Genomic DNA, 13,000 nt, shown 5'->3' on the forward strand with positions numbered 1-13,000 from the left:
AGGGATCGCAGAACAGAAGGAAAAGTACATTTTCTTTTATCCGACCCGTCGAATATCCGTCCTCCTCGTTGTTAAGCTTCTTGAAAGCGTAAGCCTGTAGCTGCTGCTGCAGCTTATTACGAGTCGTCACATTCGTTGTAAACAGCCAACGCAACAAATTATTATCAATTTGAGCCATGTGAGCTAACGCTACTGATACCGCAATCTCCTCCAAATTCTTTGCCTTCCACTTAGAGAGCAATAGGGTGACAATGCGACCGCCGTACTCAGCGAAACTCTCTCCAGTTTTGGGACGTCCGTTCGAAATGTTCATCAGTATGGTAGAAGTTGTCTCAATGCCCACGAAACGTTGGATGAAGAGTTCCTTACACTGCGGCCATGTGATGCCAGCGAAGCATATTTGGGACAGCCTTTGGGATGCACTGCCTTCTAATGCTTTGCTTAACGCAATCACAAGCGCACTGCCTTCGAGAGCATTATCCGCAAAATGAAGTCTACTGTAGTACACCAAGCTGATGCATCTGCTCCAGCGGTGTCAGGGCAAAACTTGGGTAGAGTGACGTGGAGTGCTCTCCCGTCTATTGCCGGTGCTCTTGGTGCCTGCATGGATTTTATTATTTCCATTAAATTGCTATTTTGCCCTTCTAAGGCTGCCCTATATACGCTAGAGCTGTCCTCTTTGGCGGAGCCAATCCCACTTCTGATGTCGGCGGCAAGGGTATGTCGGTCGGCGGCAAGGGTATGTTATCCATGGTGATACTTTTGATAATTGAAGCAGCTGCTCAGCGAGTTCCGATCGGTTCGAATACCCAAGCTCAACTGACTATTTCAACACACGCGCTCACGTCACAAACTCACTCAAGTCGAGCGCATGCAGCCATCTCTGTCTTACTCAAGACTCTTGGTATCTTACCATCGAACCTCACTCAGCAGCAGAGCGTTTCTGCCTCTGCTGCCGTGCTTTCGCTCAATATCAACTAGTAAGGCAGAAGCAGGAATTCCCCGAATTCCCAAATTACCAGAATGCTACATTTACTAGGAATCACACTGCGACAGATGGGGACGGGGATGCCAGTATGGTAAAGCTGCTGATTGGCTTTAACATGGCAAAGTCCAGCGCGATCCATATATGGCTGAACTCAAGCAGCTCATCGCCTCCACGTGGCGTCTCTGGTAAGAGCCCCTTTGTCGCCAACATGGGGCTGGCTAAGATGAGAAGGCGGGCAGGCCTGTGAGAAATCACTGAATGGCTAGAAATCCAGTACGGATCTGTACCCAGATTGGGCGGCGTACTGGTTAGTACTGTCCCATATTGGGCGGCTAGTTTTTCTTCGGGTAGCTACACCGTCTCATCTATGGGAGTACCCCTGGCAGAAGGGATAAAATGCAATCGGTTAGTTATAACCTAAAGGAGAGTGGTAAAGGAATTTCTATTACGGTGCAGGGTGTCGGAAGCCCAGTACCGCCGGCTGTGAGGGGTGAGCAAGCGGGCCCCGGCCGTCGATATCCAGCGACCGCAATGCTACTTGGCCTCTCTAGCAAATAATGTTACAAGTAACGTGACCTCAAATCACATCAGCGTGCCGATCCCAATGGCAGGAAGCAAGTCCCCACCGGTTTCGCCCTCACGCCCATTGGACTTATCAACAGCATGGCACAACGCGGACCTCAGCGAAATCTTAAAGGAAATGCAAAGTAGAATCAGCCTACTGGTGACAGCCTTCGAGACGCAGCGACACGTCACCAAGGGGTCCAATGATGCTATAACGGAATTGGCTGCGCTCAATAATAGAGCGATGATGCTGCAAAGGGGTATACCGAAGGATGTTGCTGGCACAAACGTCGCTACCCAAACAGTGCCAGCCCCAAAAAGAAGAAGAGCCCTCCAGCCGCTAAGGCCGTGAAGACAGCAAAAGTGATAACCCAAAGGAGCAAGTGCAACACAAACGGGAAGACCAACGAGAAGACCGGAGCCAACGCCCCATGGCCACAACCTACGCAGAGGCTGCTAAAGTATCTAGCCACAATGGCAATGCAGGAAGAATTGTGAAGCCCAAACAGCTACGCAAGAAACCTGAGGCACCTCTTATGCGGATATATTGCGGAAACTGAAAGGTTACCCCCGGCTGGACGAATTTGGCAAGCACGTGCGCAGAATCAGAAGGGAGACCTGATCCTAGAACTGGATGGCAAAGCAGATGGTGGAGTGAGCAAAATGCGAGAAGGCATTGCAGACTCTCTCAACAATATTGCCACTGTACGTTCCGGTATGCAAAGAACTGTACTGAAATGCAGCGGCATTGATGAGGCAACGACCACGGGGATCTACTCCAATGTCTAGCGGCCCAATTCCCGAGCATCTTTAGCCCTGAGGTGAAAGGTTTTAGGAGGATGCGGGACGGGACCCAAACAGCGACTGTAATGCTAGATGTTAAGGATGGGATCACAGTTCTGAAAAGGTACTATTACCGTGGGCTGGTCAAGGTGCCGACTAACCCAAGATAATAGGCGGTAGGTAGATGGATCTGACTGCTGCTTACGGTGTGGGGCTAAAGGACACAAAGCCAAGGGATGCACATCAAAGCCGAGATGCTTGATTTGCGGTGATGGGAAGGACAGGAACCACCCGACTGGCGGGTTTGCCTGCCCCATCCTGCCCCAAAGCAATCGGAGGATAAGAGCAAGCAACATGCAAGATCACGTTAGGATTGCCCAATTAAATGTGAATCACTGTTCGGCTGCCCAGAGCCTTCTGCAACAGACCGAACGGGAACGGAAGATTGATATTATGTTGCTCAGTGAACCCTATATCTCGAGTGTAGGGAATGCAGGGGTGATCCTAGACAGTTTGGGAAAGGCAGCAATCCAATGCTGCACAGGAACTCAGATTGAAGAAGTACAGACCCCTCCTGTGCACACGGTAAATTAAAGGAGTCCACTTTTACAGCTGCTACGCTCCCCAAGCGACTCCTATGAGCAATTCTAAGCGATGCTGGACTCGTTGGTGCACCATGCAAGAGGGCGTACCCCGGTTGTGATAGCGGGGACTTTAATGCCTGGCCAGAATTGTGGAGGAACTCTTCCCACCACAGGCTACGCTTTGGCAGCCGGCACATACAACCCCCGAGGCGACGTTTTCCAGGATCACCCCTGAGGAAATAGTGCAAGCCGCCAGGAGGATAAGGCCTAGTAAGGCTCCTGGGCTGGATGGAATACCGGGTGTAGTTGTAAAGGCCATAGCAGATGCTAAGCCTGAAATATTCAGCAGTACCTTTCAGCAGTGCCTTGTTGAAGGGATATTCCCAAGCAAGTGGAAAAATCAACGACTTCTCCTTACCCCGAAGGAAAAGGTAACAGCACAGATGCCAGTGGGTACCACCCTCTATGCCTGCTGGACATCGTTGGTAAGCTGTTCGAACGAGTTTTGTATCGCCGTATTGAAGAAATAACTGAAGGACCCAGTGGACTATCGAACCAACAGTACGGGTTCCGAAAGGATCGAAGTACCCTGGACGCGCTGAATAAGGTTCGAGACATTGCCCAAAAATGCGTTAGCCGGACAAAGATGGCTAGGAGGAGCCAAGGAATACTGTGCCATAATCACTCTAGACGTGAAGAATGCCTTCAACACGGCTAAGTGGATCAGCATCCTTAGCGCTATGCACAATATGGGAATCCCTACATATCTCAAGAATATTGTTGGTAGCTATTTTAGAGAGCGGATACTTTGGTACGACACAACTGAAGCCCCAGAAAGTACCGAGTCTCGTCGGGAGTTCCACAAGGTTCGGTGCTCGGCCCAATCCTGTGGAACATAATGTACAACGGCATCTTATCCATAAGAAAGCCAGGCAACGCGGAGCTATACTGCTTCGCGGCCGACGTAGCAATTACAGCTGTAGCAAAACTCTGACGGAACTCCAAGCCGTCTGTAACGTTACAATCAGTGCAGCCACTGGTTGGCTAGAAAGTGTAGGGTTAAAGATAGCAGCGCACAAGACAGAAGTAGTACTGCTCAGCAGTAGAAAAGCTGTAGAGACACTGCAGATCACGGTAGGCGGGGTACAGCTTGCTTCATCTAAGTCGCTGAAATACCTGGGGTCCTTATCGACCACAGACTCAACTTTAGCGACCACGCTAGATATGCCAGCAGAAAGGCAGCCATGACGACTACAACGCTAGCCAGATTAATGCCTAACGTGGGTGGACCAAGGATGCCAGCAAGGAGGCTACTCGTATCGGTTGCGAAGGCGTCTTTACTGTATGCAGCACCAGTATGGTATAAAGCTACGGTAAAGGCGTCGTACCTTAAAGGGCTCGGGCCGTCTACAGAACTATGGCCCTAAGACTCATCAGAGGGTTTAGGACCATATCAGAGGATGCGGCACTCGTCCTCGCAGGTATGTTACCCGTAGATTTAGAAATCAGGGCGCTGACATTAATGCGAGACGGAGTCAACCGGACGTCAGCATACGAGCGACAACTAGAGGAGTGGCAGAGCAGATGGGAGTCATCGCAAAAGGGGCGATGGACATTTGAGCTGATCCCAGACATCGCCACGTGGTTGGAATGCAAACATAAGGAGCTGGACTAACATCTCACCCAGTTCCTTACTGACCGCGGCTGCTTCAGAGGATACCTGGAAAGATTCCACCATGTAGATACCCCCATTGTATGTTCTGTATGGACAATGTGGAATCAGCGGAGCATATCCTGCTACACTGCTCAAGATTTGTAAATTATAGAGACCAAATAGGCGGACTTATTGGAGTAGCCTTTAGACCGAGGACCTTATCGATGCAATGATGGCAGACGAGGAGTCCTGAATGTGGAAAGACCCTCATCATTAAAATGATGAAGAAAGTGCGAGCTGACGAGGTAGCTAGCAGACCAGACAGTCAGTAGCTGATCTGCGACCAGCCTCGCCTTGCATATGAGGAAATTACAAAATGACGACAGTGTGCTTAGGAGCACACCATCCTGCTCGTCGAAGTAGTATCATAATTGACAGTCCCGGCGAGCTTATACGGGACAGAAGAGCATACGGAGGTTTTAGTGCGTAAAATCGCACATACCCTTCTACAGGAGTAGAGGGATCTTATTGAAGACTTTCCTGCCGGGGTGCAACACCAAAAAAAAAAATAAATAAAGACTGCGACAGATACATTATCATGTTTTGATGAAGAGAGCTGGTTGTACAGATCAGTTATCTGACTGTTAAACAGATCAGCTAGCCGTTCTTTAAACAGACCTGGTTGTATCGAACAGGTAGCTGTTCTTTAAACAGACCTGGTTGTACAGATCAGGTATCCGGTTCTGATAACGGACCTGTTTCTGTTAACAGACCTGTTTCAATTTCCCATACCGCGTTTAAAATGATGAAATTAAATTTCAAATACATTTATTCACCTAATGTAAAAGGTGAAAAGTGCTGAAAAAGAAAGCTGAAAATTCCCCAATTTCCCAAGAAAGCTGAAAATTCCCAATTTTACCATTCCCTATTTAAAAAATATTTAAATTTAATTTGTTAATAGAATTTATTGTTTTCTTTGTTTTTATTCAATTACATTTTCAAATGGAAAAAATATTTCCATCATCCAGTTTTGTTAGAGTATAATTACTCGTATTTAATTCCTTAATGTGCACAACACTAACTACATCATACCGTGTCGGGAGGTAAATAAAATGCTTTTCCAATGTTAATTTTATGGAATTAGCATTAAATTTACTAGGAACCCTAGACGCTCCATAGATTCTCTATTCCTTATTCCTTGGTAGAGCGTCGAAAGGTAGCTTCTTCTTTTCCGTTATTCTATTCAAATAATTCTCCGTTGTTTGAACGTTGATGTCATCGGAGAGGAATGGGATGTCGTCAGCATGAGGAGTAATAAGAGAAAGATTAACTTCAGTGAAAACAATCTCCTATCCGTTGGTCACCTCCTTTGAGTGTGTGTAGTAGCGCTGGTGCTATTCACAGCTGCTACTGCGTGCTCCTGGTGGTGATGATTCTGCTGCTGCTGATGTTGTTGGTGAGTGCTGATGACTGAATGATATTTTCCTTCGAGTGGCTGGCTGATTTTATACTTGTCACTTTCCCCTTCCACTATTGTTTTCAAAGGTTTTCATTATCTAAGGACGTTTTCTTTTGATTGGTTGACTTTCTACCTGTTGCTACCTGTAGGACTTCTCAAGTGCTAGAGAAGGACAACCAACCCACTGAAAAGTGTCTCCCTACCCTTCAACCGACATACACACCATTAAAAATTCTAAACACAAATGTCCGCAGCTTGCAGTCCCAAAATTTTGTAAACGTTTATAATTGTACGTATTGTTTTTCCTAAATATCTGACTACTTCTAATGGTGGTTGTAAATTCCCAAAACTATCGAAATAATAAGAATCTGATCCTCTCTTGTAATAAGCTACACAATGCGTTCCATTCGATATTGAGTCTGCTAAATTTATTATTCCACACTCGAAATTATGTTGAAAATTGAGTAATTGATCTTTCACATAAACACCTCGAAAATGAGGAATCTTTCTAAAGGCACATTTCATTATATCAAAGTTTGATAATGTTCTCTGGGGTAGCTTACCTATTAGTTTTTTGAATGCGTTTTTGTCTTTGATTAGTTCTAGCAAATGATATACCATATCCATTTTTGTATGTTTGTAAATACAAGCCAGCTCCCAATGCAACCGTTTCCATTTTTTATGCCTCTTGTTTTCCTCTAGATGTTGTTTAGCCATCTTTGCATTGTTAATAGATTTTACTACTGCTGCACTACCTGACGCCAAACTACCCACAGCGCTCAGAGCTGTTAAAATTGGGACAAGTGGTAAGAACCCACCTATCTTGGGTATATTTATAACCCGTGGAATAACAACATTTTTCCTACATCCCATCGAGTTCGATACTGCTTGACGTGCAACTTTTATTGCACTCAAGATATCAAGCGGTTTATTCTTTTTCAATTCCTTTGTAGCCTTTTTGATTATTATAGTCAATGATGTTTTCACTCTTTTCTTTCTCTCCTGATGTGATTCCATTCCAAATTTTTTCATGTTTGTTACAAAGTATGCTGTTGCTCTCTCTCCAATACTACTGTCTAACGCTTTTACACGATTCCAAGTCTTTTCAATTAAAACTTAAAGCTGACTCAGTGATTTGGTAGATTCGACAGCTTGATATAGTAATTTTCCATGTGTTGTGCTATTTCATCTCGGACCGGAAGTATATTCAAGTCTCGCTGAATGTTTTCACTCCGAACGTACCACGGTGCCCCGGTGATAGTTCTCAGGATCTTTGCTTGGGCTCTCTGCACGATTTCTACGTTGCTGTTGCTGGCGCTCCCCACAACTGAGAGCCATAAGTCCAATTTGGTTTCAAAACGGAGTTGTAGAGTAGGACTTTGTAATCCAGAGGAGGTGAGCCAATGCAGACTGTTCGCCTTCAGCCTTAGGTGAGTTCGTTTAGCCGTCTGTCGAGATGTACGCCAAGATACGTTACTTCATCTGATTGAGGAAGCACGGTGTTGTTAAGTGTAAGGTTGGGGCAATTTCGTCTATTTAAGGTAAAAGTTACGTGTTTACATTTTTGCTCATTTTCTTTTATACGCCAGTCTGAGAGCTATTTCTCTACAGCGTCTAGATGGGTCGCAAGTTGCGCTGAAGCTTGTTGTGGAAATTTAGATCGGCTAAGGATCGCGGTGTCGTCAGCAAACGTAGACATAGACAGTTGTCTACTCGTAGGGATATCAGAAGTGTAGAGTAGATATAAAGTCGGCCCGAGAACGCTGCCTTGAGGAACACCAGCTTCGATATAATGTTCAGCTGACTTGACGGTATTGCATCTTACTACAAATATCCTGTTGTAAAGATATGACTTCAAGAGTTTATGCATGCTATTTTGATTTTGTGCATTAGGCCGTCAAGCCATACCATGTGGAATGCTTAAGAGACGTCCAAAAATACCGCAGTGCAGTACTCCCTATTCTCGAATGATGTTCGAATTTCTGATGTGAACCGAATTGATGTGCTGGGATACTATTGTGTCTTCTTAAGTATGGTATGATACGGGTTAGAAGCATTTCTCAAAGAGTTTTGATAGAAAGTAGGCTTATTGGTTTATATGAGGAGGTGAGCGTGTGGTCTTTTCCTGGCTTTGGTATCATTATGATGATTGACTTTTTCCACGTATTCGGGAAGCAGCCGATTCTTGTAATCGCGTTGAAGAGTTGGCATATAGTACCAACAGCACATAGTGCTGCTTTTTATAGTTTTATGACTTCATATACTTGAAATATTATACAATTGGTTCGGCAATAGGAAAGTCCACTTCTGTTTGCAAACGTATATTAGGCAGGTTTGTTACTGGATTTGGCTGGGAAACATTTTGAAGGTGGGCAGCGAACGTGTCGGCCCAGCAACCTGCAGGGTTCCTTATTGGCGTAACCGTTACTGTTGGTGAGCTCAAGGTTAAGTGAGCTTTCCAAAGTGGGAATTTTGAGCTGGTTGGTGATAGTTGCTCTATATAGCGCTGTTGGGATCTGTCTTCTTATTGTCGTAGAGCCTGGGTGAGTCGACGTGAAGCTTCTTTTGACTGTTGCTTTGCAGATGACGATCGAGATAATTGCCATTCGCGTCGGGAGAGACGCTTTGCCAGAACTAGCTGCTCTATTTCTGCATTCGTGTGCTTTGTGTTATGTTGTATATTTTGCCTAAGTGGTGTTGCGATTCGAGCCGCTGAAGCCAAAACTGTCTTGAGATTGTTTACGGTTCTGTTGATGTCATCTTCGTCGGTTAGCCGTGGTGTAATTTCAATGTGTGAACTTAAGTATTTTTAATTTGAGCCAGTTTGTGCTGTTAGAGGTTAACATGACGGGGTTGTCATTACTAACTGGCTGTTGGTTTAGGCTAAAGAGTACAGGCGAGTGGTCTGATGATAGATCCGGGAGAGAACAGGCGCTAATCAGATTACGTGGGATGTTTTTGTAACTGGGAAGTCAATCAAGTCTGGCAATTTTCTTGGATCACTAGGCCAGAGAATAGGTGAACCAGGGGAAACGCAGATAAGTTTGTTGCTAGGTTTTTATTGTTTGATACATTTAAATTCAGGGCTTCGGATATCGTTAAGCGAGAAGGACAGTATACCGCGGCTAGTGCTATATTGTGATAACCCAACCATATATTGATAGATGTGGCTTGCAGATAGCTAGTTGCCAACGCATTGTGGAAGTGGTGTTTAATGCGGTTCTTAATCAGTATTTCAGTGCCTCCATGGGGCTTTCCATCAGGATGATTTGTACTGTAGAACAAATACCCTCGGATTTGGAAATTGTATTTGTTGGTAAGTTCGGTTTCTGCAAGTAGAATTACGTCGATTTCATTGTCAATCATGAAGTGTGCTAACTCATTTTGTGCCGTGGAACGCCGTTGGCATTCCACAGTGCAATGCGTAGGAGAGCCATTGATTATTTTAATAGTGTGTTTTGGAGCATCTGAATCAAAATATTTTGATTTGTCATCAGACTTTGCATGGTTGTTCGCATAAAACCAATGAATTCCTTTATGCTTTGTTGCAGTCTGAGTATCATCGTTTCCATTTTATATTCTTTGTGCTCTGCGGGTTGGGACTGTAGGTGGTGATTGGTCAGTGCAAGCAGGGCTCGCCTGATTCGATTTTATAACGCTTGCAAAGCTTACGTTTTTGTTACGTTGGAACTACCGAGTGATGACCTGGGTGCTGACGAAAAGAAACTACAGGCGTGAGTTTGGAGGGTACTAATGGTGCGTTGTGGGATCGCGTTGTTAAGCCTCTATGGTTGATCCGACTTTTTAGCTCCTTGTATACTTAACAGCCTCTGTAGTTTGCGTTGCTTACCGCCGCAGTTACTACATTTTTAGTGGTTCGGTCCTTTTGTGCTTTACATTCAGCAGATGTATGCAGTACACCGCAAGCTACGCATACAGAGCGGAGTGTGCAATTTGGCAATTTGCGCACTGGACCGGGCCATTACGTTTGTGCGGCTCTTCGACTGCAATTCTGCGGTGCAGTAAGTACTGGAGTTTGTAGATGGGATACACTTCATTTTTCTTGAGGGCCTTGGAGTCAGGGACGAGTTCCACTTTGAAGAGAAGTTGCGGTTTTTGTTTCTATTGCGGATATTGTGACGAACACCACGAGGTTCTACTCGTCTAAGCCTACATTGTCTAGCTAACTTGCCGGCTCAGTTCAGGGCTGGGGTGGGTCTTTGGCTTCGACTGGGTAGTAAGTCATCATAAATTAAAGTGTAGACAGAGTGTAATACTAGGGAGAGGTTCAGTACTCATTTCGCATTATCTCAAACGCTCGCATATTCAGTGCCCAATTAGAATTAAAAGTTTAGCACATCATTGTTTTCTTCTCCGTGATATACAGTAATTTAATAAACATACTTCATTTTGTTTATAAAAATTATCTCTAGTTAACAATAGTGCTTGATTTATTGAGCTTTTTATTTATCGTTACGTTAATTTGTTTTACTTAAACGGTTGTATTCATGACTTAATAATACGAAAGATAGAGAACCAACACGGAACACACGGAATTGAGAACCTCCCAATCACAACCCCAATCAACATTGTATCCAGACACGGCTATGCCGAACTTACGCACTTTCCATCGATGTTAGCAGGCCTGATAACTGATGAATCCGTCGTAGCATATATGCTTGTTGATGTTAGCTGTTAAAGATGATAAAGGGTTATGGTTATCAGGCTATCAAATCCGTATGTACCCCATGTTGACTGTATAAAAAGTCGAAAAAATGAGTTAGTCGATTTTGACAAGTACTAAATATAAATTAAATTTAATTTTTCAGTTTTTCCAAACCATCTTGGCACTCTTAGTGCATTTTACGAACGAAAACAATCAAATGCAGATGGTGCCGGCGTGTTTTTTGTGGAGCCGTAGATCTCTCGTCGGAAGATCTACGCTCCTTTGAACGTCTCTAGTATCGCCTTCGCTTAGCCGCTATCGAATACCGTTTGATAATCTGCAGCGAAGATTCGCTGCCGCAAGATTATTGCCTTATTCCCACTCTAGCTGGCTGTTCGCAGCGAGGTTCGCTGCCTTCACCAAAACTCCCTTAGGCTTGCAGGTTAGGGTGAATATCCGCGTGCGCTTCACAAGTGGCACCTGTTCAACAGGGGAAAGGCGAGGATCGCTATGTGCAACACCTATTCCACTCTATGGAGCGTCTAGCGGGTGCAATTGCCAGTGGTATGGCCAATAAGCTGCATAAAATAACATTTTTACCGCAAGATCTAATCAGATTGACACTACTTACCAATCAGTGGCAAAGAGAAAATTTAGCACTTCTAAATTCTCTAATAGAGCCGGCCAATCCACAAATCGACAAAAGAAAACCTTATATGCCAGAATTGTTGGCTTGGTTGCAGTGTTATTTTATATTTATTTTTGCAATTTTTCTTTGCAAATTTTGGTCTGATGTGAACATATGTTCTCAGTGAAAAGTTGCAAAAGTGAAGATGGCTGCCCTTAGTGAGTGCTCAAAGCATCTCTGTGTGGATCAATGCAATACTTACTCCCCGTTCGATAGACTCAACAGTTGAGCTATGCTAAGTGGAGTTGCCAACTTAATTAAGGCTTTGGCGCATCAGCTGATGCTTTGATTTGTGACAATCAGATGTTTATTTTTTGCAACTTTAATTTAGACAACTACCTCACAACAGCAGATTTTAATCGAGAGTTCAATCGAAGATGTAAAATCTGAAAGAAGGTAGTTACTCTTTGAATTCCACAAGTCTTTAGCATGAAATTGACCAATTTCCTTGCCCTCTAAATTTTCTAATAGGTATAAGGCCTGTCCAATTTTTCGCTTTACTCGTGCTGTAAGGCCGACTGGTGCAAGCTAAGCGTTGAAATTGTTTGCCATATTGCTCAGTACCCAGTTACGCTTAATTACTGTCTGGCCAACTTCAAAGGTTCGTTGTTTAGTACGAAGGTTATACGATCTCTGATTCTTTTCATATGCCTTTTTCAGATATTTGTGAATATCAGCACGGATTTTAGAGAATTTATCAGCACGCTGGAGTCGAGCAGTTCCTTCACTTAAGAGATTCAAATTTTTAAGCACTGTGTAGTCTTTACCATGCGTCATCATATGCTGTCCAAATACAACATAGTATGGCGACGCGCCTATCGATTGATGTATGTTATTGCGTAGAGCACAATTGATACTGCTAACATATATATATTTCCATTCTCGCTGGTCTGATCGAATAAATGATCTTAACGCCGCATTAATGGATCTATTGACTCTTTCAGCTGCATTACTTTGAGGGAATATGCTCCAGTGAACATGTGTTTAATACCATACGAAGACAAAAATGCAGCGAATTCTCGGCTTTTAAACTGAGTGCCGTTATCGCTGATTATGAACTCTGGTGTGCCAAAACAGTTAAATACAGTGTTGCGCAAGTGATCAATGATTATTAAAGTCGAGAATTTCTTAACTGGTATAAGGAATGTGAATTTTGAAAGATGGTCTAGGATGATAAAAATTCCAATATTACCAAGTTTTGAGCGTGGAAACGGACCTATGAAATCTATGTAGAGTCTTTTGAAATACTCGCTCACTAATTGTTTGAATACCCATTGGCGGCTTTAGATTTTGTGTTGGGTATTTTGAGGTTTGACATATTTCGCATTTGCTGATAAAGTCTCGCACTTCCACTACCATTCGTGGCCAATAAAATGCCTACGAATGCGTTCTAGACATTTCGCTGTGCCGCAATGTGCTGACGTTGGGGTACAATGAGCTGAAACTATCACCGAATTTCTGAGAGATGTAGGGACGTACAGTTTCCAGCCATCGCCAATATCTTCGCTGACGTCGGCAGGCAATACTGCTCTGTGATATAAATATCCGTCTATGATTTTGAAATCCGGAAGATTGGATTTGCTCATCTTCTCTTTTAACTCAACATAATCACTT

General features: G+C 44.0%; 1 protein-coding gene across 1 annotated transcript; it reads left to right on the forward strand.

Annotated features, from left to right (window-relative positions):
- Nucleotides 1-2,689: 2,689 nt before the first annotated feature.
- Nucleotides 2,690-12,118, forward strand: LOC132797929 (uncharacterized). Its single transcript, XM_060809682.1, has 6 exons — nucleotides 2,690-2,920; nucleotides 3,093-3,267; nucleotides 3,345-3,503; nucleotides 3,556-3,785; nucleotides 3,844-4,053; nucleotides 12,047-12,118. Exons 1-6 carry the CDS (start codon nucleotides 2,690-2,692, stop codon nucleotides 12,116-12,118), a joined length of 1,077 nt encoding a protein of 358 aa, XP_060665665.1.
- Nucleotides 12,119-13,000: the final 882 nt, after the last annotated feature.

This window comes from Drosophila nasuta, unplaced genomic scaffold (genome assembly GCF_023558535.2).
Source record: "Drosophila nasuta strain 15112-1781.00 unplaced genomic scaffold, ASM2355853v1 ctg34_pilon, whole genome shotgun sequence".
Taxonomy (NCBI): Eukaryota; Metazoa; Arthropoda; class Insecta; order Diptera; family Drosophilidae; genus Drosophila; species Drosophila nasuta.